This window comes from Plecotus auritus (assembly GCF_963455305.1).
Source record: "Plecotus auritus genome assembly, chromosome: 2".
Taxonomy (NCBI): domain Eukaryota; kingdom Metazoa; phylum Chordata; class Mammalia; order Chiroptera; family Vespertilionidae; genus Plecotus; species Plecotus auritus.
In genome coordinates, this window is record NC_137771.1 from 91915488 (window position 1) to 91940249 (window position 24762).

General features: G+C 41.5%; 1 protein-coding gene across 1 annotated transcript in view; it reads right to left on the bottom strand.

The window, feature by feature from the left end:
* The window catches only part of BMP6 (bone morphogenetic protein 6), a 154147-nt gene that overhangs the window by 19509 nt on the left and 109876 nt on the right, over nt 1-24762 (bottom strand). Inside the window, exon 2 of the mRNA XM_080655275.1 lies at nt 12153-12345. Coding sequence (XP_080511401.1) covers nt 12153-12345 — 193 coding nt within the window. The remainder of the gene's footprint in view (nt 1-12152; nt 12346-24762) is intronic.

A 24762-nucleotide genomic window follows, 5' to 3' on the forward strand; every position in this document is an offset into this window, starting at 1 on the left:
GAGCTGACGGCATGGAGCCTAGAGAGGGTAAGTGTACTAAGGTCACAGGTGTAAAGTGGGCTGACCAGAACTGAAAGTCAGAGCCCGGACTCTTAGCCAGCACATTTCTCAAAAGCAGTCAAGAAAAGTCCAAGGCACAGGTTGAAATGACTGAGCAAAGGCTCAGAGTAAGGTAAGGGATCACAATCTACTGCACGTGAATGCCAAAGTCGGTGGATACAGAAAACACATGAATGTACTCAGGGCTGGCACAGGATCCGAAATCATGAGCCGGCTCTCCTATCAGGGTACAGAGAGGAAGGGGAGGCGGGGAAGTGCGTGAGAGGGATCCGAGAGGGACCTCCCAGTCTCGCCCTATCCCTGCTCCTAGACAGGACACTCTCGATCTACACTGAGCCCACCGCTGACACGCAGTCACACAGCCAGGGTGAGGAACTTTCAGAATCACAGCTCTAAGAAACAATGTGCTGACTCACCCTCAATGCTTCCAATAGCTCAGGTATTTAAGAGACATGATTTATGGCAAGCCAATGAAACGGTTCTGGTCTGACCCACAGTGACTTTTCTTCAGTGACACATGGCTTTCTTAGTCTACCACCTCTGTAAAAGTGTAGCCTCGAGCAAGATGCACCTGATTTCCCTGTGTGAAAAACAAGAATGCCCCTCTACATCTCGCTGCAGCAGGGTTGAGGTCTGTCATTTCCATCTAAAATATGAGTCGCCTCCCAACAGAGCCCTAGGGTCTGGCCAATCTGACCACAACTGGATTATTTGGACCCTCCCACTGAAATAATAGACACTCAATTGAGCATACTATAAAAGGAAATGCTGAAACAAGATAGAGATACAATTTTGAATGCATTTATTGCCTATTTTGTTCTCAAGCAACTAATACACCCATGTTTCATGATGAATATGCATTCCATATTCAAGGATACAACATTATTATTCTCAATGTGATCCCAACTCAAGGACATGAGTTTCCTCATATTGTGATCATCCTGGACAAATGAAACTCTCAACAATTAATAAGCCTAACAAGAGATTTCTAGAAATTTAAAAATTCATCCCAGTGCTAGAGGTGCCTGACCAGCAAGCCACTCATAAGACTTTTAGAATTAGTGTTTGTGGACGAGGTCAACCATGTGTGGTTCATCCCATCGTACAGCCTCCGAGGCACCTATCCTTGTCAGTGATATTCCATCAGGCCAAGGAGCACACAGCACTAGGGGCAAACACAGTGGGTTTCTCTCCTTTGCCCTTGAAGAAGGTCAGGAGGCATCTCAGCTCCTGATTTTGACTTTTCCTGACAAATGCTACCCATCAAAGTCACACTGCCCTGGATAAAGTACAACTGTGCTTACTACTAACCACTTCAGTAAGAAAATGTTCTTCATAAATGGAATTTATAGGTTTGAAGCAAATAGATTTTTGAAATATTTAATAAGGCGAGTCTGTGGTTTGTTCCTTTAATTCTTCATAACATATTCCTTTGCCATTTATGGGTCTGGACTTAATGGTAAATTAAGATAAAAAACATCATTCATACATTGGTGAATCAACTTTATGCAGTAATGAAAATTCAATTTTTAAATTGCATGAAAGTCAAAGGAGTCAATCATTTTAGAAAATTAGATAGTAAAACACAGATTTGTATTTTTTCTTTATGCATATATCATATGCAGAGGATTATGTTTAAAATTTTACCACTAAAAAGACAGAAAAGAAGTAGGATTTGAAAAGATAACACTACAACTTAGGATAAACTACTACTACTACTACATACACACACACACAGATTTGAGTAACATAGGTGAATAGACATTATCTATAATAATCTATAATAATAAAAGCATAATATGCTAATTAGACCAGACAGCTGAATGACCTTCTAGACGTCCTTCTGGATGAAGCCGGGGCTGCGATGAATTTCGTGCATTGGGCCTCTAGTTACTATATAATTAGATAAGTTCTCATTGATTTTATGCCACTTGATATTACCCAAATTTCATCCCTAGGACTAGCATGGCATGAAGAGAAGGTTCAAATATCAAAGGGACATTTTATCTTCAACAAAACAACAAAAATCACTTGCTGTCAGAATACTAACATAGCAAGCCCTTACATGGTGTTTACTACATTACTGTACTAAGTGCTCTCACATATGTTAACTCCTCACAACCACCATAAGAGGTAAATCATATTAGCACCATCACAGGTCGGCAGATAAGGAAACTGAGGAACCAACCGAGAGGTTAAGTAGTTTGCTCGTGGTCACACAACCAGTAAGTATAAAGCTGGGATTTGAAAACAATCTATTTGGTTCAAATGTTACATATGTTCTTAACTGTCATAGCAGCCATTCTCCAGTTTAGCCCTCATTGGAATTCCCTGGAAGCTTGTCAACACACAGACTGCTAGGCCCACCCCAGAGTTCTTGGGGTAGGACCTGAGAATTTGCATTTCTAACAGGTTCCCAGGTGATGCTGATGCTGCTGGTCTGAGGACCACACTTTGAGAGCCTCCAACCTATAGCATACTCCTTCTCTCTTATACACTGAGTGGCCAGATTATTATGATCTCTGAACGCATAATAATCTGGCCACTCAGTATATATATATATATATATTGGAGGCCCGGTGCATGAATTTGTGCATGGGTGGGGTCCGGCCAGCCTGGCCAGGGGGAGGGGACATGGGCGGTTGGCCGGCCTGCCTGCTGGTCGAACTCCTGGTTGAGGGGACAATTTGTATATTAGCCTTTTATTATATAGGATATACACTGAGTGGCCAGATTATTATGTGTTCAGAGATCATAATAATCTGGCCACTCAGTGTATATGGGTAGTATTACCTTTACCTGCTTTTTAGACTTAAAGTTCAAAGCTATCTGCTCTTGAGATTTCTGCTCCTCTCCTTAAACAGTGCAAAGCAAATGTGGACTGCTCCTCAAGTAACTGTCTGTCTTATGGACTGACCTTATCCTCAGGGAGTTATCAATATAGACTAATCATTGGAATCACAGGTAAGACCAAGTTAAAGGCAGCAGTATTATGATAAGGCTTGCTTCTATGTGTCTAAGACAGGGAGAGAGCAGAAGGTAGAAGATTATTTTATACTAGGGGCCCAGTGCATGAATTTGTGCACCTTGAAAGGAACTGTGGGCAGTGAGGCTGTGGTAGGCACAGGGGCGGGTCTCGGCCCATCCTCCGCGCCCCCCCCCCCCCCCGGTCCTTCCTGCCGCGGCCCCAGTCCCCTGTATGCCAGCAGCCCTGCACCCACTGATGGCGCGGAGCAATTGGGGCCGGAACCAGCAGCAGGTGTGAGCAGGGCTGTCGCTGGCAGCAGGTGTGAGAGGCGGCTGCCGGCCCCGATCTCCCCTCAGGAGCAGGGGGAGGTGGAGAAGCGCTGATGCCACTCGCACCTGCTGATGGGGCCAAGTGATTTGGGCCTGCGCCGGGCGCTGGTAATGGGTGCGAGCAGTGGCTCCGCGCCAGCAGTGGGTGCAAGTGGGGCCAGCGTCGGCAGCTGGTGCAAGCGCCGGGCAGGATTGCAGTGTGCGAGAGCAAAGAATTTTCAGTAACCACCAGAGGCTCACCCTGATGACAGCAACTGGCGCCCTGCCTTGGTCTGGCGTCCCATCTCACCTGCTCCACCATCCCACCACGGCCAATGCCTGCCATGTTCTGTGCACGCATCCTGGTGGTCAATGCACATTATAGCGACCAGTTGTTCGGTTGTTCTGCCGTTTGGTCTATTTGCATATTAGCCTTTTATTATATAGGATAAATTCATGGCTATCTAACCTGTCCTCTTTGGCCACATAAACAAATGATGTTCCCAAAGACTGGGGTACACTCCAACATGCCCTGGTGACCACACACAGATTAAACAAGGACCTTGTTTAAGGTCCTTGCACCTTCTGCACCTTTTATACAAATCTTACATGTTTTAGTTCTCATTACAATCCTACATCTCCATATCCTTGTCCAATATGGGGAAATAAAGCAGCAATAATACTGTTAATTTGTGATTTTTTAAAAAAGATGTTTCACAAAATAAGCTTAATTACTACCATGGCCTGCCTCCCACAGCCCTGGCCATCCTGGCAAGAAGGTGCTTACACCAAAGCAATCCATTCCTGGGAATGAATAATACAGAAGACATAGTTTCCAGAAATAAAAACCAATTTCCTTTTCTCTTTCATGTTTACCAAGTGGATAAGCAGTTCCCAAACAAGAGTTTCCTCTGCCCACCACACCCTAACGTCTCCTCGCCCCCAAATTTAGCATTCTTTTGAGTATATGCAATTCCTTATGACAACTTTAATTCCTCTCTGTAACATACTTTTCTACTCTGTGCCTTTACAAAGAACAGAACATACATAGGCTGAGGAACAAGGTTTGGCAGCTTCTTAAGCCTTTACTTGTTTAAATTCAGGCAGATCATTCTAAGGATAAATAATATGCACTTCACTAAAAAGATAAAACTAAATAGTTACATAACCCAAGCTGTGGGTCAGTTGTATTCTCCCCTTTTCAGGGGCAAAGGAACAAATACTGAAAAGTTCAATGCTTGCCTGAGGCCCACACTGAGTATGCCAGAGATTATCAATCAGCAGTCAGATTTCAGGAGTCCCTGAGGATCATACCTGTGAAAGCCAGATACAGAAAGAGAAACAGGTGTGGCTGCGCATGGTGATAAAAGGCTTTGATTTTCTACTACCAAACCACAATGGTGTTCTCCTATCCTGGCTTTCTCAAATTTGCCCTTCTCTTCAAAACAGAAAATAGTCTCAGATATCTCACTTTTATCTCAGTGATGATAAAAGTACACTCACTTCACTTCAGCAGGCAGCACTGAACATCCAACAGAACTCATAGAGCAATCAGTCTATAAAAAATGCTTTTCCAAGGCAACTATCCTCTGAGATCCTGGAACTAGATCAACTACTGGGTTCAGGTCTTGTTTTCAGAACTATACTATTTGGTTAATGAATCAAATATCAACATTTGTGAGGACTCATTATAAAGTAATTCCAAGTAAAAATATGATACTTCAGAGATGTATGCTTCTGACTATGATGTATCAAACTAGCACTCCCACTAAGAGTAAGTTTAAAAAAAACAAACCTGTTTGAAGTTATCTTAGAGCAACTAACACAGTCAATACTTGATGAGTCAAGATCTTCGAAAGAAGGGAAATGCATGAAGGTAAGCCCTGTATTTGCTGTTGCCTTTTCATCTCAAAGCATTTGTTAATTCCTTGCATGAGGCATAGATGGCAAACATAAAGAGACAGCAGCCCAGAGTTTGGAGCAATGTCACTGGCTGGGGACCACTGGAGTGTAAGGCAGTTAGGACTTGAAGGCTAAGGTCCCAAAGGAAAGGAGCTGCATAGAAGTGAGCTCATAAATGTGATCTCATAGAATTTTGGGTTCACTTCCTCTAGGACATTGGCTCTTCAAGTTCTGGCTGAGTTGAACTCCAGTATTTTGCCAAATATTAGGCTGTGTATGCATGGAGTAAGAAGCTGAGAAAACAAGCAAAAAAAAAAAAAAAAAAAAAGGCTTAGAGCATAAAAAGCAAAGCAGACTTTTTGGCAGAATTACAATGCTGGGAAGTTAAACATTAGAGTTCAGAGCCCACCAAGGAAGAGGGGCCCTGGTAAACAGCCTTGACCTTCAGCTGAGACCTCTACAGGGCTAACTTCTAGGAGAAAGAGAAAACCAGAAACAGATGAACCTTAACACATCCTGAAACCCAGCCTCAACTTCGACAAAAAGAACAAAGTAACCTGCTTGCATTGTGTCTGCTTTCTGGAAGAAAATAAAATCAAGTCTGGAAGGTAACAGTATCTAGGACTATTTTTCATAAATAATGTCAATAATTTAATTTTAAAAATTATCAGACATTCTAGGAAATAAAACCAAATGAGGAAAAATCAAGGGAACAAACAGATAATGGAAATAGAGCTATAGGTGATCCAGATAATAGTTAATCAGACACGATTTTTGAATCTGCCTTATAAAAAGAGGATAATAAATTACAAGTTGGGCCTGTTCCAGGGATGTGAGTTTGGTTAAACATCTGAAAGCCTTTAATGCAATATACCACATTAACACTAGCAAGGAGAAAAATTATATCATCATCTCCAAAATTTCAGGAAAATTTTTTGATAAAATTTTACACTAATTTCTAATTTTAAAGAAACCTCTTAACTAGGAATAGAGAAGAATTTCCTTAATCTAATAAAGAGTATCTACAATTATGTTTATAGAAAACATCATCCTTGATGGTAAATTATTAAATCTTCCCTTCGCCACCCTGAGATTAGAAATCTGACAGGGATTTCCAATCTGAGGTTAGAAATCTGAATGGAATTCAACATTGTACTGATGTCCAGCTAGCACAACAAAACAAGAAAAAACTATAAGAAATACCAAGGAAGAAATAAAACTGATACTTAGAGGTGACATGATTATCCCATATAATAAAAGCTTAATATGCTAAGAGTCTGACCCTTCATTCGACTGTTCGACCAGTCGCTATGACATGCACAGACCACCAGGGGGCAGACGCTCTGACTGGTAGGTTAGCTTGCTGCTGGGGTCTGGCTGATGGGGACTGGATGAGATGGGCCGGACACGCCCTGGAGCCCTCCTGCCGTCCCTCGCTGGCCCCGATCTTGCACCAGTGGGGTCCCTTGGCCTGGCTTGTGCCATCTTACAATCCAGGACCCCTTTGGGGGATGTCAGAGAGCCAGTTTTGGCCCAATCCCTGCAGGCCAGGCCAAGGGACCCTACCAGTGCACGAATCAATGAACCGGGCCTCTAGTATTTATAGAATTTCCAAACGACTGCTCAGAAAAATTATTAGAATTCATGTGTGAATTTGCAAGGTTGCTGAATAAAAGAACAATATACAAATTCAATTGTATTTCTAAATGTGAGCAAAAAACAATTAGACTGTGAACTTTTAAAAAGCTAATAATACCATTTATAATATCATATAAAACTTACATACCTGGAGTAATTTTAACAAAAAATATTCAAGAAACAAAAACCACCAAATATTGATAAGTTAAAGACAGCCTAAGTAAATACCATATTCTTGGATTGGAACACTCAATATGGTAAGAGTCAATTTCTCCCAAATTAACTTCTGGATTTGATGAAATTCCAATCAGAAGCCCATAAATTTTATTTTGTGGAAATTGAAATGCCTATTTTACAATTTATATGGAAATGCAAAAGTCTAGAAATAGCCAAGGAAATCTCAAGGAATAAAATTGGAGAACGTACACACTAGACATCAAGCTTTCTTTAAAAACTAAAAGAACTAAGAGTACAGTATTGGTAGAAGAAGAGAAAAATTAACCAATGGAACAGAATAAAGATCCCAGAAATAGACCCACACATATGTGATCACCTGATTCAGGACAAAGATACCACTGAAAACAAAAAGTATTTTCAATAAATGCTACTAGGTCAATTAGGTTTTTCTATTCTTATATAGTTGGTATATCTAATCAACTTCAATAGCTCAGATATGATTTCAAATATCTGCTACTGTAGTTTAGTTCTTTCTGCTGAGCTAAGCACTTCCATATCCCATTGCCTCCTGGGCATCCCTACCATGACTCAAATATGTCCAAACCAGACCTCATCTCCATTCCTCTTCCTGACTTATTCTTGTGGTCCCTAGCTCTGTGAGTGGTTTGGAGTAGCATATCAATCTAACCGTTTGAGAAAATGTGCATTGGCCCTTTGACAGTTATTTTCTCTCCTTGGATAATTACATTCTATATGCAAAATAGGTCAGAATTGGTGAATTTTGTCAAATATTTAGTTTAGGCAATAACTCAATCTGGGCTTTTTTCCAGGACCCTGGGCTGGCTCTGGGCTGTCCTAAGGAAATCTTTCTCAGTTTGAAAACCAACTCTCCAGCAGCACTGCCTTGTTTCCTAGGTCCACAGATGCATTTCTTCACATCCCAAGGACTCTGAAATTAGGATAAAACATGCAGGGCTAGCAAAGTAAGTTTACAGTTGTTCGTATGGAAAATAAAACAATAATTAATAAATAATAATAGAAGAATCAACTCTGTGTTTCACATACTCACAACTGTAAACTCCTTTTGCTCCACCCTGTAGGAACCAAAGTTAAAAAAGTATATATATATAAAAAAACACACTTTGCCTATTTGTAAACAGAGGAGTAAGTTGTGATACTGCTTATACCAGGAATACTGAATTTTAAACTTGGTAATTATTTCTTACTTTAAATACACCATTGATAGAACATGAAAAAGAAAAGTTATCAGCCCTAACCAGCTTGGCTCAGTGGATACAGCATCAGCCCAAGGACTGAAGGGTCCTAGGTTCGATTCCAGTCAAGGGCAGATACCTTGGTTACAGGCTCGATCCCCGGTCCCACTTGGGGCGTATGTGGGAGGCAGCGGATCGATGTGTCTCTCTCACATCAATGTTTCTCTCTCTCTGTCTCTCCCCTTCCCCCCACCCCCACCACCACCATTCTGTTTAAAAATCAATGTAAAAATATCTGAGGGTGATGAGTAACAAAAAAAAGAAAGAAAAGTTATCATATACACAGAAGCTAGACTATCACTGCTAAGCAATGCAATCACCAAAACAAACGGAACAGAACATGGCATTTCAAAACGAGCAGAGGCAAATGAGGCCAATTCATGGACCAACAGCACCCTCTTTCAGACACTGAACGTGCTCCCCTGTTAAAATTTCTGGCTGGCTCTCAGGAGATGCTCTTTGATTTCCAAGTACACAAAAACAATTAAAATCAGTAAACATATGTCTTTTAGCCAAATAAGAAATGTACACAAACGTGATATTCTTTAAAGGCCTCAGAATTGTCCTATGAATCTAAAGGTGCCACAGAAGTAAAGATGATGATACATCTTATAACAAGCAACATGCTACCATGACGCTACTATACATGAGTAGGAGAGGTCAACGTTATCCAGAGTATCTAGGTATGAAGTCAGCTTAGTGTGTGTGAGATGCAGAAGACAATGGTGAAGTAAATGGACAAATGTATAATACTGTGAATAAATACAAATACTTTTGTATACATTTATTCAAGTCTTTCTTCCCCTTAATACCTCTGCTCTAGAAAAGCTGCTAATAGATCAATGCTTGGTCAATAGATCAACAAAGGTTTGCAAAGGTTTTCCATAGGAAGGCCTTGAAAGTCAATGTACCAGGGCCTGAATTCTAAGACACATTTTCACCTTCAAGAGAACTGTCTCGCTTGCTATCCAAACAGAAGCATCCTTGGATGTTCCCATCAAGACTAAGGAGATGGAGATGTGGAGCATGCCCATAGGAGACTACTTATTGCTTTCTGGCATTTTACCTTTATCCTGGGACTGTCCTCACATCATTGGACTAACTTTTGGGAAGCATAGCAGACAAGTTTAGGCATAATTTGGAGTTGGCAAAATTCCTGTGTACCACGTTTCATTCTCTAATAGGTAATATGCCTGTCCTGCTTAACTGATGGGCTCATGGTTAAATCCTAATGAGGGAATATATGACAAGGTCTTTTCCAAACTCTAACTACTATGTAAATGCCAATTTTTACCAGTGTCATCATAAAAGCATAATGATTTATAACACCAGATGTTAACACCAAACTCATCTTAACGTATAAACACCACACCATAGCACAGGGCACATTTACAAAACCACGTACAAAGGCACCCTGGACTCTCTGGTTTAGCTGTCACACTCCAGGGGGCTAATCCCACTCTGCTCTAGGGGTTGCTCAGACATTTTCAGGACTTACATTTCATCTCACAGCTTATTCTCAGGTTCTGAGTAAAGTATCACATTTCCCTATTCTTACCCAAAGCACCATCTAGTCAAATAGTCCCTTTTGAAACTTACCTGGTCTAATGATTTCTTATCAGTCTGAGGAATATGTTTCTGAAGTGATCACAGCAATGACCTAGCTTCCAAGAATCTTACCTGACCCTTCCTGGGTCGGGCCTCCTAGCTGCCCTTTATACCAGGAGGCCCAACACATGGCTTATTCTGAGCATATGAGGGCATTGAAACACCTGCCTTTCTTTTTTCTTTTGCAAGGAGGCCAACTATTTCGCAACACACACACTTGTTAAAGTAAGTTAATCCATCAAATACTACAAATTTCACTGGAACACAGACAAATAAGTTTCTTGACAAGCCTGGAGAATTGTTTTCAGCCAAGACACCCCAGTTGTACGCGTAACTCTGAGGCCCCTGCAAGAACATGAGGGGACAGCAGGAGGCCTGGCCCCTGGCCCACCCACAAGAAAAGAAAATATCCTCCTGGCCAACCTGAACCCTTCAAAAGCATGAAATTCTCCCAATTTTCCCAGTATTTTCCCTTTTCCTATACATAAAAATTAAACACACCCAATCACGAAATATCTCCATCCTAGAAGGCAGAGAAACTGCAACTCGACTTTGACAGAGTCATCAAAGGTTGGGACAGTTGGGGATTTTGTTTTCCAAACTCACTGCTGGCCCCAAGGAGGTATGACACCACCATCTGAAGCACAAGGCAGCTGCTCATTTTTGGCTGAAGTTCAATATAAACCTTACAAATGGTCTGCTAGCTCTCTTTTTAAAAATAATAATTAAAAAGAATTTTATAGTCACAAAACCCACAATCTAGTGTTTTCACTATAAAGCTTTTCCTGTAGGCCAGAGAAAGCCATGTATTCTGACAAAGTTCTGAGCCAAAAAGGTACCAGGAGGTTATTTCCACCAGAAAAATATAATGGGACAGATAATGAGGCAGATTGAAAATCAACGGCTCAAGCAGTTCCAAAAACTCACTGAACACCAATTCTCCCTGAAGTATCAAAAGATGAAAATCTAGCAACAAATAGTTTACTTTTCAAAAGAGGCCCTTAGTAGTTAGGTCATTGAGTATGCTTTTATTTAGGAGTGAAAATAAGACATCAAAAAACTTCCCATTCATTCTGAAATTTTGGTTAGTTATAAAGATACTAGTTATAAAAATGGTGTGCGTATTTGTGATAGATCCACACACAGATTTATAATTTTAGGATAAATTAAGGTCTTTTCCTAAGCCTTTGGACATTCTTAGGAAGTCAATAGAGCTCCAAGAACTAGACCAAGAATGTGCACTTGGTTTATAAAGCCAAAGCTGGAAGTCCCTTATAGAGCCTGTACGTGTGGGGTTCCCTACCCATCTGCATTCTCTTCCTTCCACTTTTATTTTCGTATCTGATTGCCAGGTTGTCACACACTGGTCCCACCTCATGCACACGGAGAAGTCTACAGCATTGCTAATCTACTGCGTACCAGCACTCCACCCTCCCCAAACTACTAAACTGACCCCTAAATACGAAGCAAAATTCAAGGTCGTTGGCTTGTTTTCTGTGTGCTATAGGTTTGAACTAACTGCCGTAATACTTTACTCTTCAGCCCTTCCTCTAAATATCACTCCATGGGAAGTCTTTTTTTTTATTGGTAGGAAGGCCCATGAATATACTTGCAGTTATTTTATAAAATGACTTGGCCTCCTTTCAGGAAATCAGAGTAATGCAGACACAGGGGAAAAAAGTCCATCGTTCCCTGTATCCAAATGATAAAAAAATACATTACACACACACACACACACACACACACACACACACACACTCATTTACTCAAAGACATATCATGCATATGTATAATATATGTGTATGCACAAATACGTAGCCTTTTTTTCACTTGAATTAGTATCATTTGTAAGCATCCTTACATAATTTTCACGTGTGAATTTATTTTAGCCATCCTCTCCCATCATTCAAAGTAGGGACTAAACAACAGTGGGAAACATTTTATCCCCAGTAAGTCATATGTTTTCCGATCACAAAGGATGCTTAGTAAATACCATCTAGTGGCTTACTTAAGAAAAGAAAACCGTTTGGAAAGTCTTCAACTTAACAGCAAAAAACCTTCCTGCTGGCTAAACACTACCATTTAGAACACGCCCCTCATCATGCCCATGGACAAGCCCTGAACTCGGATCACCTTCTACAGACATGCTCGACGTTATATGTGACAGGGTGAGAAATGGGGCCAGTCCCACCCTTGGGCTTCCTTGAGCCTTCATACCTGTGCTGATGCTCCTGTAAGACTTGATAAATGCTGATAAGAAAAGTTTGGTTTTTAAAACTCCCCACAACACAGTCCTTGTAGATTCGGAATTCTGCAGCCGTCACCGCCTCACCCTCAGGAATCTGGGATAAGTTGAACTTGAACTCTTTGTGGTGTCGCTGGCGAGGGGAGAACTCCTTGTCGTACTCCACTATAAGATTAAACAAGAGAGAGTGACAACTATTGTTACTTGACTAAGTGCCACAGGCTCAGCTCAAAAGAAAGTCTCCCATTTTAATTCATACGTGGGTTACAGGTTACCAATGGCTCATAGAGGACTGGGGCGATGGAGAGAACATTGGCTAGGCTGTCAGGCAGACTGGGATTAAAATCCTTCATTTTACCTAAGTATTAAATAAAATTCTTACATTTGCTTTCATTTAAGTACTTAGTCTCGCTAAGTTGCATGAAAGCAAGTTATTTAAACTCTTGGCTTCTTCACAGGGATGTTGTGAGAATTAAGAAAACAATGCATCAGGTGATCCTGGCCCTGATCCCCGCCCAGCTCCCCTTCCCCCGCTTCCTGCAGCTCAGCCCCTCAGACCATCAGCAGTGGACTGGACAGGGATAGCCCTGAGCCCGCCTTAGGTCGCGATCGCGCTGTGGGGAGGACAGTGACTAACGCATTTGCCTGGGCCTGAAGCTCCACGTGTCCTCAAGTTGTGCCTGCTGCTCAGTGGAAGTTTTTATTGAAGGGTTTAGGATAAAGCTTCATGGAAAATGCTGCTCTGGTAAAGTTCACTGCCCTCCCTGTGCGGGTGGACCCTGCGCGCTGTGAACGGCGGGAGTCTCCGTTTGATCTGCACATAGAACCAAAGTATGAAAACAAAGATGAGGAAGCCAATCACTAATGGGGCAAACTTGCTATTTTCCAATGCTGTTTCTTCACATTGGGAAAGGATGGAGTCTAAAACCTGTTTGTGTGTTCTTTTAATGAAATCTTTCCCCTGCTTGAAGAGAAGCCAAATTATGAAAAACTGCAATTACTAATTATCATTTTCAGTCAGCTTTCAGATGTCTGAGTGGAGTCTGTGTGAGAGAAATGGTATCAATCTCAGATGCTTAACCCATGATCCTTATAAAGAAAAAGGGAGCGCCCCGCTTCCCACCGTGAACCCTCGCTCTCTCCCCAGAGCTCAGAAACCCTCTGCGCCCTGCTGTTCCTGTGAGTTCTTTTCTGAATGGCAACACAGTAAAATCTCATGAGCAAAGTAATCCTTTATGAGGTTTTCCCAAGGGCCTGTGGGTAGAAAAAAAATCAAATTATTTGCCACCTCTAACTACCCACTTTCTCCCACGTGTGTTGTTCTCCATAATCACCAGAGAAAAGCTTTGGAGATTTAGCTTCTTAAAAAAAAAGCCAATAACTCTTTAGAAGAACCTAAGACCTTGACGGCATTTGCAGAAGCTAAGGAAAGTTAAGCCATCAGTAGGTATGAGGTTTTAAATAATTTCTGAAATTGCCCTGTGACTATGCAACAAATCCTTTAGATTCAAGTTATCTCTCTCTCTCTTTTTTTTCTTTAATTTTTGGGGTTAATAAAAGGACAAGTGTTGGCTTAAGTAAGAGCTTGAATATAAATAAAAAAAGGTCTAACCAGAAAGTAAACCATAGTTTAGTCCCAACAAGAGAGCAGGTTTTCTAATTAGTGGCGAAACATGAAAAGCAATATTGTTGGGGAGTTCACCCGAGGCCACCCACACATGACGGTGTATCACTTTCCCCTAAAACTGATCTGCCTTTTAAGTTTGATATGTTATCATCAGTGGTTAAAAAGGGAATCAAACCTGATTTCCCAAAGAGACTTTCTAAAAAATAGTCGCACAGCTTTTCTAAGGGCCTTTTGGGTGCTTAAATTTTAAAGTCACTTAATGAAAAAATATTTTTAAGATTCACTTGAGAGAGAATGCTTAAGAATTCCCAAAAGAAGTCTTTCAATTGCTCTTAATATAAACAATTAGAAAGAAAAACATAGATAGTAAAGCAAGATATAAGATAGTAACAAGGTATTTCAGTTAAGGAGGAGAGAAAGGGACAGAAATGTCAATAAATAAGAAATGTGGTAGCTAGTCTTTGGAGAGATGCACCACCTCCCTGTATTCATAGCCTTGGGTGGTCTCCCTGCTCTGGGGTGGCTCTGGGCTGGCCCTGTGACCATATTTGGACCAACAAAATGCAGCAACGGTGGTGCTGAGTGACTTTCTATGCTAGGACGTAAATTTTAAACTTTCTTCCATTTATGTTTCTTAGAATGCTTCAGTGAGGAGAGATAGCCACAATATAGAAAGTCCAGCTACTCTGGAACTTCCATGCTGTGAGGAAGCCCAAGCTAACTATGCAGAGAAGCTGTGTGGTGCATGGAGAGACAAAGGAAAGGTGAGAGGGGAGGGAGGGAAGAGCCCAGTCAGTCTAGGAAGCCTTAGCTGAGGCACCAGACATGTTGTAAAGATGCCATCTGAGAGGTCCAATCCAGTGGAACCTTTGGATGATTCATACTCCAGCCACCATCTGACTACAACTGCATGAGAGACCTCGAGAGAGAACCACCCAGTCGAACTTAGTCATTTCACAAGACTGTGATAATAAAGCATTATTGTTTTACGCCACTTTGTCTTGGGTGACTTGTTACACAAGCAGGAAGGGAGGACAGGAAAGAATAAGAGAGGAAGATGAAGAGAAAAGGGATATCTGACCTTGCTAGGAAGGAGAGAAATTGCATGACATTCTTAAGAATAAGGATTTTGAAATGCTGGGAGGCAACATCTATGTAAATAAAAGCCTAAGCGACTGGTCAACCGGTAGCTATGACATGCACTGGCCAGCAGGGGGCAGATGCTCAACACAGGAGCTGCCTCCTGGTGGTCAGTGCACTCCCACAGTGGGAGTACTGCTCAGTTGACCGACGGGTGCCAGATGCCGGGCTCACAGCTGGCGAGTGCAGCTGCTGCGGTGCAAGCCTCTCCTGCCTCCGCAGCAGTACTACTGAGCGGCAGTGAAGGCAGGCACCACAGGGCCGGGATGAGCAGGTCCCAGGCTCAGGCTCCTCCCCAGCTGTCTATGCTTCGTGTACTGCTACATCCCCCGAGGGGTCTCAGATTGCGAGAGGGTGCAGGCCAGGCTGAGGGACCCCACTGGTGCACGAATCCATGCACTGGGCCTTTATCTCTCCCTTCACATGTGTCTATAAGCATTTGCCAGGATTCCTTCTTATCCTGGCAAATGCTTATAGACACATGTGAAGGGAGAGATAAAGAATCTAAAAATGAGAAAACAGAAAAAAAGTATTTCAAAACCTTCATTTTATTACAATGTGAATTAGAACTCATTGCCTTACATACGTATTTTCTCATTTCTCCTCTACCAAGACATTATCTTGAAGCACTCTGAACTTTTCTTCTGCTTTTTCTTTGTCCTTCTCTGGCCCATGAGTCTCTGGTTGCTATCCACCTATTTTTATGTTCTTTTACCCAAACCCTTTACTCTGCTGTTTTCTTTTCTTTTTTTTAAAAAATATATTTTATTGATTTTTTACAGATAGGAAGGGAGAGGGATAGAGAGTTAGAAACATCAATGGGAGAGAAACATAGATCAGCTGCCTCCTGCACACCCCCTACTGGGGATGTGCCCGCAACCAAGCTACATGCCCTTGACCTGAATCAAACCTGGGACCCCTCAGTCCACAGGCCGATGCTCTATCCACTGAGCCAAACTGGTCAGGGCTACTCTGCTGTTTTCTGATACCTCTCCTCTCCTCATGTCTTTTAGCTAGAAGTAGTATCACCTTCCTCACTCTACCCAAGATACCTCAGCCACCAGTCACTGGTTTGCTTGAAATTCCTGTTTTCTCCCCCAATTTTTTGCCTCCAATTGAATTTACATAATGCATTTTGTTAATGTCTCATAGGTATAACACAAAAAACTAAGCACAATTAGGTCACTTACCCACACATGCATTTGAAGACCACGATGGTGAAATAGTAATATTTCAAGTGAGCTTAGCATTTCCCCTTCAAGTTGTATGATTCTGATCTCCTTAAATTTCAGAGTTCAAGAAGTTTGAGAGAGGGCTGAGCTCTGAATTCAGCACTCACTACCTATTTTGCAGCCTCTAGCATTTGGCTTTTCAACAGTGCTGCCACCTGTGGTAAACAATTAAGTAGTAGCTAAGAGTGCTGATGAAGTGTCAAACTGCCAAGCTGGTTTCTGATTCCAGCTCCCTTTCCTCTTACTTAATGTGATGCTGAGTAAGATACTAGTCAAATTTCCAGTTATCAGTTAAATGGGAATAATAACATTTCTGAAGATTATGTATGGCAATCTATACAAAATAGTCAATGGTAGAGGAAGTGCTCAATAAATGTTACTTGTAATTATCATTAGCTGATATTTGAGAATCTGGTTCCTCTGAGCTTATATTATGTTGCTGCTGACTAATTCAAATTTATTCATGAGTCTGTAGATAGGGCTGATTAACTTCTGCTAAATTAGCTTTTTAAATTAGAGATTCGTTCTGTGAAGAGGGCAGTAAGTAAAATCACCATACTGAGTATTAGCCCTGGTGTTTGGCTAATGGATATAGTGCTGTGTTCTCTGAGGCAATAATTCCTATAATTTTTCATTTCAAGGGCTAGTGAAAATACGTTTAATGGTGGTGACCTTACACAAGGTCACCTACTTTCTCTGTTTACTATTTGTAAATACAGTAAAACAAGATAACAAACTATGCTCTTTGACTCTATGATTCAATTCCTAAAGGTCCTTCTAACACCAAATTTTTTTTTAAAGGACATAATTGAAGAATACATTCAATCCTTGAAATTTTAATTTAGCTTTTCAAAACTCACCCTATTCTTTCTTTTTGCCTCAGACTATATATCATTTGAAATTTCAGACCAGGTCCAGACCTTTGGCCAACATGGAGGGCCACATTACTACGGAATAAATGTTAAGATTTAAGATGTAAATTATGTAATATACATACAAAAATATACGTAATTTATGGAGGTAACAAAGCACAATAATAAAGCACCAAGAGAACCAGCACTCAACTTAAAAACTGGAACCTGATCAATACCATGGTAATCCTCCCTGATGCCACATCAGCTCAAATGGTACCTCGTATCAGAATAGTGTCGAACATTCCCTTGCCTTTTAAAAACTAACAGTTTTACTATGTATATGTGTCACTAAATCATAGAGTGTTCAGTTTTTCTTTTATCCCTTAAAGCCATCTCTCAGCCATGATGGAAGTTTTATGTGGAAAATATAGGCATGGTCACAGCTAAGAGTGAAGGCAGGCTAGGCGGACGACCACACTGTCTTCTTTGGGTAAGACATGGCTGCTCTGCAGGCAATGGGTGACAAATGCTCTCCTTCCGCTCTACCTCATAGAGATCTAATAAAAACATGGGCACTTTCTCAACGAGTGTTGGTAAAGATGTGGAGAAAGTGCATTGCTGGTGGGAATGTAAAATAGTGCAGCTGCTGTGGAAAACAGTGTGGCGATTCCTCAAAAAATTAAACATACAATTACCATATGATTCTGCCATTCCACTTCTGGGTATTTATCCCCAAAAAAGTGAAAGTAGGGACTAAAACAGATATTTCACATCCATGTTCATAGCAGCATTGTTTACCAAAGCCAAAAAAGGTGGAGGCAACTCAAGTACCCATTGACAGATGAATGGATAAATAATATGTAGCATATACATACAATGTAATATCATTCAGCCGTAAAAAGAAATGAATTTCTGACATATGCTACAACATGGATAAACCTTGAAGACATTATGCTAAATGAAAAAAGCCACAAAGACAGAATGTAGAATTGTGGTTGCCAGGGGAGTACTTGTTTAATAGGTGTAGAGTTTCAGTTTGGGAAGATGAAAAAGTTCTGGAGATGGATGGTGGTAATGATTTCACAAGAATGTGAATACATTTAATGCCATAGAATTGTACACTTAAAAATTGCTAAAGTGGTAAATTTTGTTATGCGTATTATCCTATCTAATCAAAGAGTAATATGAAAATTGACCATCACTCCAATACACAAGATGGCCGCCCCCATGTGGCCAAAGATGGCTGCTCCCATTGGACACAAGATGGCTGGCAGGGGAGGGCAGTTGTGGGCAGTTGTGGGTGACCAGGCCAGAAGAGGAGGGCAGTTGGGGGGACCAGGCCTGCAGGGGAAGGCAGTTGTGGGGGACCAGGCCTGCAGGGGAGGGCAGTTGTGGGGGACCAGGCCTGCAGGGGAGGGCAGTTGTGGGGGACCAGGCCTGCAGGGGAGGGCAGTTGTGGGGGACCAGGCCTGCAGGGGAGGGCAGTTGTGGGCGATCAGGCAAGCAGGGAGGGCAGTTAAGGGTGACTGGGCCGACCGAGGAGGGCAGTTGGGAGGGGACCCAGGCTAGCAGGGGAGGGTAGTTGGGGGGAACCAGGCTTGCAGGGGAAAGCAGTTGTGGGGGCACCAGGCCTGCAGGGGAGGACAGTTAGGGGCAACCAGACTGGCAGGGGAGGGCAGTTAGAGGTGACCAGGTCGGCAGGGGAGGGCAGTTAGGGGCAATCAGGTCAGCCAGGGAGCAGTTAGGTGTCAATCAGGCTGGCAGTGGAGTGGTTAGCAGGGGTGGGCAAACTTTTTGACTCGAGGGCCACAATGGGTTCTTAAACTGGACCAGAGGGCCGGAACAAAAGCATGGATGGAGTGTTTGTGTGAACTAATATAAATTCAAAGTAAAGGAGCGGAGGGGAGAGCAAGAGAACCGGATAGAACAGCCGGATCTGGCCCGCGGGCCGTAGTTTGCCCACGGCTGGGTTAGGGGGTGATCAGGCTGGCAGGCAGAAGTGGTTAGGGGCAATCAGGCAGAGGCAGGCAAGCAGTTGGGAGCCAGCAGTCCTGGATTGTGAGAGGGATGTCCAACAGCCCATTTCAGACATCCCTCAAGGGGTCCCAGATTGGAGAGGGTGCAGGCTGGGCTGAGGGACACACACACACCCCATGCACGAATTTCGTGCACCGGGCCTCTAGTACCAGAATACAAAACTAACCAAAAACCGGACATTTTCTTACACAATCACAATGCATGATCACACCTAAGTCAATATAATTCTTCATTGTTCTCTAATACCCAATTGATAATCAATTTCCTCAAATACCTACAAAACTCTTTCCATATTTGTTTTATTGGAATCAAGAACCAAATGGAGTTCACTCATTACACTTGTTTGTTCTATCTCTTAAGTTTTTTCTAAACTAGCAAACCAGAAATAGAAAAAACTCCACTAACCTCATAATGAAGCTATACAAAAACCCTAGAGCTAATAATATTCTTAGTGGTGATATATTTGAACTACTTCCTTTAAAACCAGGAAAAGATGAGATGCTTATTTTCAGTCTCATATTTGAGTCCAGTTCAGTACCACTAAGATTAAATAATAGAAAAGGAAGAGACACATTACAAATTGTGGGACCTAACAAGAAAGCTTAACCGATTGCCTCCTTGACAGTCTCATTGAGTTCAGGCTGCTATAACAAAAATACTACAGACTGGGTGCTTAAACAACAAACAATTACTTCTCAATTATTTCTGGAGGCTGGAAGGCCTGTGGGATCAGGGAGCCAGCACGGCCAGGTTCATGGTGAGGCCCTCTTTCTTGTTATGTCCTCTCAGCCTTCCTTGCTGCATGCATGACGGAGTGTGAGCTCCAGTCTCTTTCTCTGTCCTTTCTCTATAAGGACACTCATTCCATCATGGAGCCTTATCCTCATTATGTCATCTGGACCTAATCACCTTCCAAAGGTCCTACCTCCAAATACCATCTCATTGGGGATTAAAGTTCCAACACTATGAATTATGGGGGACACAAATACACGGTGCATAACATTGACCTTAAAGTGTCACATCATTTGTTCTGCTGCGTTTTTATTTTATGGTTTGGAATTTTTGTGTTTGTGTTCAAAAATGACACTGGTGATGGTCTCATCTCATACAGTGTTATTAGTTTTAAGTTATACTTCTTGCTTTTGGAATAAGCTCCTTTGGAGAAAATTTTTAATTACCCATTCATTCATTTTCCTGTAAACATAGAAAGATATTTAAGCTATCTATTTCCCCTCCTTCCCTCCCTCCCTCCTTCCTTCCTTCCTTCCTTCCTTCCTTCCTTCCTTCCTTCCTTCCTTCCTTCCTTCCTTCCTTCCTTCTTTTCTCTTTCTTTCTTTCTTTCTTTCTTTCTTTCTTTCTTTCTTTCTTTCTTTCTTTCTCTTTCTTTCTTTCTTTCTTTCCTTTTGTTGACACTATTACAGATGCCCCCCATTTCCCCTTCCTTTGCCTACCTCCACCCACGTCCTGCCCACCCACTGGCCTTCACCACACTGTCATCTGTGTCCATGAGTTATGCATATAAGTCAGTGTGCATTTTTCTAAAAGTTTGTCAATTTGGTTAAATTTTTCAAATTTATTACCATAAAGTTTTTCAGAGTATTCTATTTTTTTAAATCTCTGTTCTACCTATAGTTTTTCTATTCTAATATTTGTTGTTGTTATTGTTTTATATTGTTATTGTTATTATTAATCCTCAGCTGAGGATATTTTTTCCATTGCTTTTCAGAGAGAGTAAAAGAAAGGGAGGGAGGGAGGGAGGGAGGGAAGGAGGAGGAGGAGGAGGAGGAGGAGGAGGAGGAGGAGGAGGAGAGAGAACCCGACTGGGGGCAGGGAAGGAACTTGCAACCCAGGTACGTGCCCTTGACTGGGAATCGAACTCATGACCCTTCAGTGTGCAGGCCAACCCTCTAACCACTGAGCAACATAGGCCAGGGCTAATTCTAATATTTTCACTTGTGGATTCCTTTTTTCTTAATTCATCTTATTGGAGGTAATTTTCTTTTTTCTCTTTCTCACTACTGTTTAATTTCATTGTAATAAATATATTTTTTTAAAAATCTTTATTGTTGAAAGTATTACATATGCCCTCTTTTTTCCCCCCATTGACCACCTCCAGCCTATCCCTGTCCCCCACACCAGGCCTTTACCACCCTATTGTCTGTGTCCATGGCAATAAAGATATTTTAATAGAGGTATTTTCTGAATATCATCCCACAAAGTCTGAATTATTCCAATTACAGTTGTCTAGAGAAAAATAAAGATATCATCTTTTTTAACTGAAAATATAAAATAGAAAAGAAAGCCGAAACCGGTTTGGCTCAGTGGATAGAGCGTCGGCCTGCGGACTGAAGGGTCCCAGGTTCGATTCCGGTCAAGGGCACGTACCTTGGTTGCGGGCACATCCCCAGTAGGAGGTGTGCAGGAGGCAGCTGATCGATGTTTCTCTCTCATCGATGTTTCTGACTCTCTATCCCTCTCTCTTCCTCTCTGTAAAAAATCAATAAAATATATTTTAAAAAAATAGAAAAGAAAGAGGAGATAGGGAAGAAAAAGAATAGAATAATCTCTATTTAATATATTTAAGAGTAGTCACATATTCATTATTTTTCACTAACTGGACTCACTCAATAGTTAATTCAAATTCTACATTTTCCAAATGCTGCATGCTTCTCCTTATAGTTACACATCCAAGTTGAAAAACTTGAAACTCTTTCTTTTAATTGCCATTCCATCAGCTACTGTAAACAAGTGTTCATGCCCTGGCACACGTGTATTTAATTGTAGGCAACAGGAAGAGTTCTGGCTAGCCTTCCAGGGGCTGTATCCACGGCAGCCTCTTGACTTGACGCTGCAAGCATACACCACTCAATCGTATATGAGATACTCAGTTGAACTCTCCAACTCACGTTTTAACCACAGTGAGATGACAGACTGCTCTCCAGGAGTCACCAGATATTTCTAAATACTTGTATTCATGTCCTAGAAAAATCACAAATATCAAGAAGAATCTATTTTCCTGGCTGCCATGCTCCAAGTGACATTTTTCTAAACTTTATTTTTTATTTAAAATAATTATACAGTCCCACAGGTAGCTTCAAAACATAGTAGAATTGATTAAAAAAATAGAGAGATCCCATGTAACATATTATATAACCAAAGAACACTGGCATTATACTTTAACCACACACCATACTCTGCTTTCACCATTTTTTACACGATTTTTGCTGTGTGTGTACATAATTCTATGACATTTTCTCACATGTGTAGATTCCTATACCCTCCCCCACAATTCAGATACACCGTGCAAAGCCACTCCTTGGCCTACCCTTTTATCCAAATGGCTTTTCCAACTAGACCCAGCTCCTACCTTATAAAGAGCTTTAAGATAACAATAAGTGACTATGTATCTTGTTAATAATAAGGGTTAATCAAGTCATTTTTTAAAAAACTTATTTTAGAACCATTCTGACACCCAAACATAGGTGTTAACATCAGTCAGGTTGGGAAGAAGTGCAATAGCTACAACCATACACGTCTGAAAATGGAAATAAGTCAGGCCTCAGCTAACGAGAGGATACACTCAGGACCTTAATAAACCTGTCTTGAGGAAAGACTGAAGCGGAATAACTGCAGCCTTGACAGAGTTCCATTAACACCAAATAACCACATTTGTGCCTATCTATACGACTGATACAAAGAAGCAATCAGACCACATTTAGTGAAAATCAATATATACAATATGCAATGAAGAAAAAGTTTAGCACAGGACAGCCCAAAGAGAAAATATAGACTCACCTACAGTCTGATTCCAACGGGAGAGCAATAACGGGCAGAATATCCTCCCTGACTGAGAGAATATATTCGTTATCCCAGACTACCCATTTCTTTGTAGATGACCCTGTGTCTCTCATTGACTGTATAACGCCTTGGTCCTCAGTGTGCTGGAGCTTCCCTGTGGGCTTCTTTTTGTTTAGTCTTCCCAGATTACACAGTACTTTGTGAATCTGTGGATTCCTATCTTTCATCAGTTCTGGAAAATTCTGAGTCATTAGTTCATCAATGAGGGCCTCGTCTTCATTCTCTTTAGTGTCTCCTTCAAGACTGACAATTAGATGAGTATTAGACTTTCTTGTTCTAATTTCCATGTCTCTTAACTGCTCTTTTATATCATTGACCTCCTTGTCTCTTGGCTGGGCAGTTTATTTAGGTCTATGGACATGTTCACCAATTCCTTCTTCAGCTGGAAGGTATATTTTAAGAGCCATCTATTAGTTTGTCATTTTGGTGACTTTAAAAAAAAATTCCAATAGCTCCATTTGTTGTTGCTGTGTGGTCACTTTACTCTTTGTGCATTTCCTATGTAGTTGTCTTACATTTTCTCTTACTTGGTGTCTGTTTCCTAGTATGTAAAATCCTTGGGGAACTTAATCTGCATAATTTCCATCCCATCTCTCTGATGGCTTTCATTTTGGTGGTTTACTTATTTCCTTGTGGGTTTGGAGATTTTAAAGTAATTTTTGATTGAAAATAATCTTGGATGTTTAAATTGGTGTTGCTTTTCTCCCCTCAAAAGATGTATGTTTCCTTTTGTGAGGAACATGACCACCCTGGAACCACTTATGTCCTGTTGAGGACCCTGGCTTAATTTGGGAACCTCTGGAGCAGCTTGCCCACAGGCCTGGACCTGGAGCTGGTCTCGTGATCTGCAGTCATGTTGGTATTTGCACTCACAGAAACTTGGCTTTTCTGTTTGTTTGCTCACAGTCACATGCCCAGGGGAGTCCTCAAAGATGGCCCTGAGTCCCTGACATTCATGCTGTAGACATACTTGCTCCTGTTTATCCTGGATCTAGTCATATGTCAGCAGGAGGGCCTTACAGATGATCTGGCCTACAATCCTTCCAGAATTTGAAGGCTTTATTTTATCATGTGTGTTTAGAAAATAACATTTGGAGCACGTCCCTCTTAACTCCTAAAGACATTATAAAACCCGCCTAATGTTTGAAGAGTTTACATTCTCATCTGTTTCTCAGAGTAGTCGCAGAAGATAGGTAAAGCAAATATTACCATTCTCATATCATTAGGAATTTGAGTCCAAAAGCAGTTAAGGGGCTTTCCTATGCCACTCACTTTTATGATTTCAACTATTATTTTTATGCATCAGCCTTTCACAATTCCACATCCAGCTCATTGCTCTCCTTAGGGGATGTGTTTCTCTTACTGCTGGGTAGAGCTCTTCATCAAGATGCTGCTCGTGTTCTTGAAGCCACGTGTACAAAATGGAACTCACCACCTCCCCCTTAACTACTTGCCCCTATAGCTACAACTCTGCCCATCTGCTCACTCCAGACTGGACAATTAATCGCCAACTCCTGTTGACTGTACCTTCTAGAACTGCACTGTCCAACACAAGTGTCCAGCTGTTCACTAGCCACGTGCAATTATTTAAATATAAACTGATTAAACATGAAAGTTCAGTTCCTCAGGCACACTAGCCACATTTGAAGTATTCAGGAACCACATATGACTGGTGGGTACTATAGATATATCATTGTAGACTTCCATCATTAGAGAACATTCTATTGGACAGCACTGTTCTAAGAAGTTCTCACCCACCTGGGCCTGCCCCTCCGCGACCACTGCCCTTGTGCAGAGCCTAGTCCTGCTGCCTCCAGTTTTGCCTCTTGTCCAT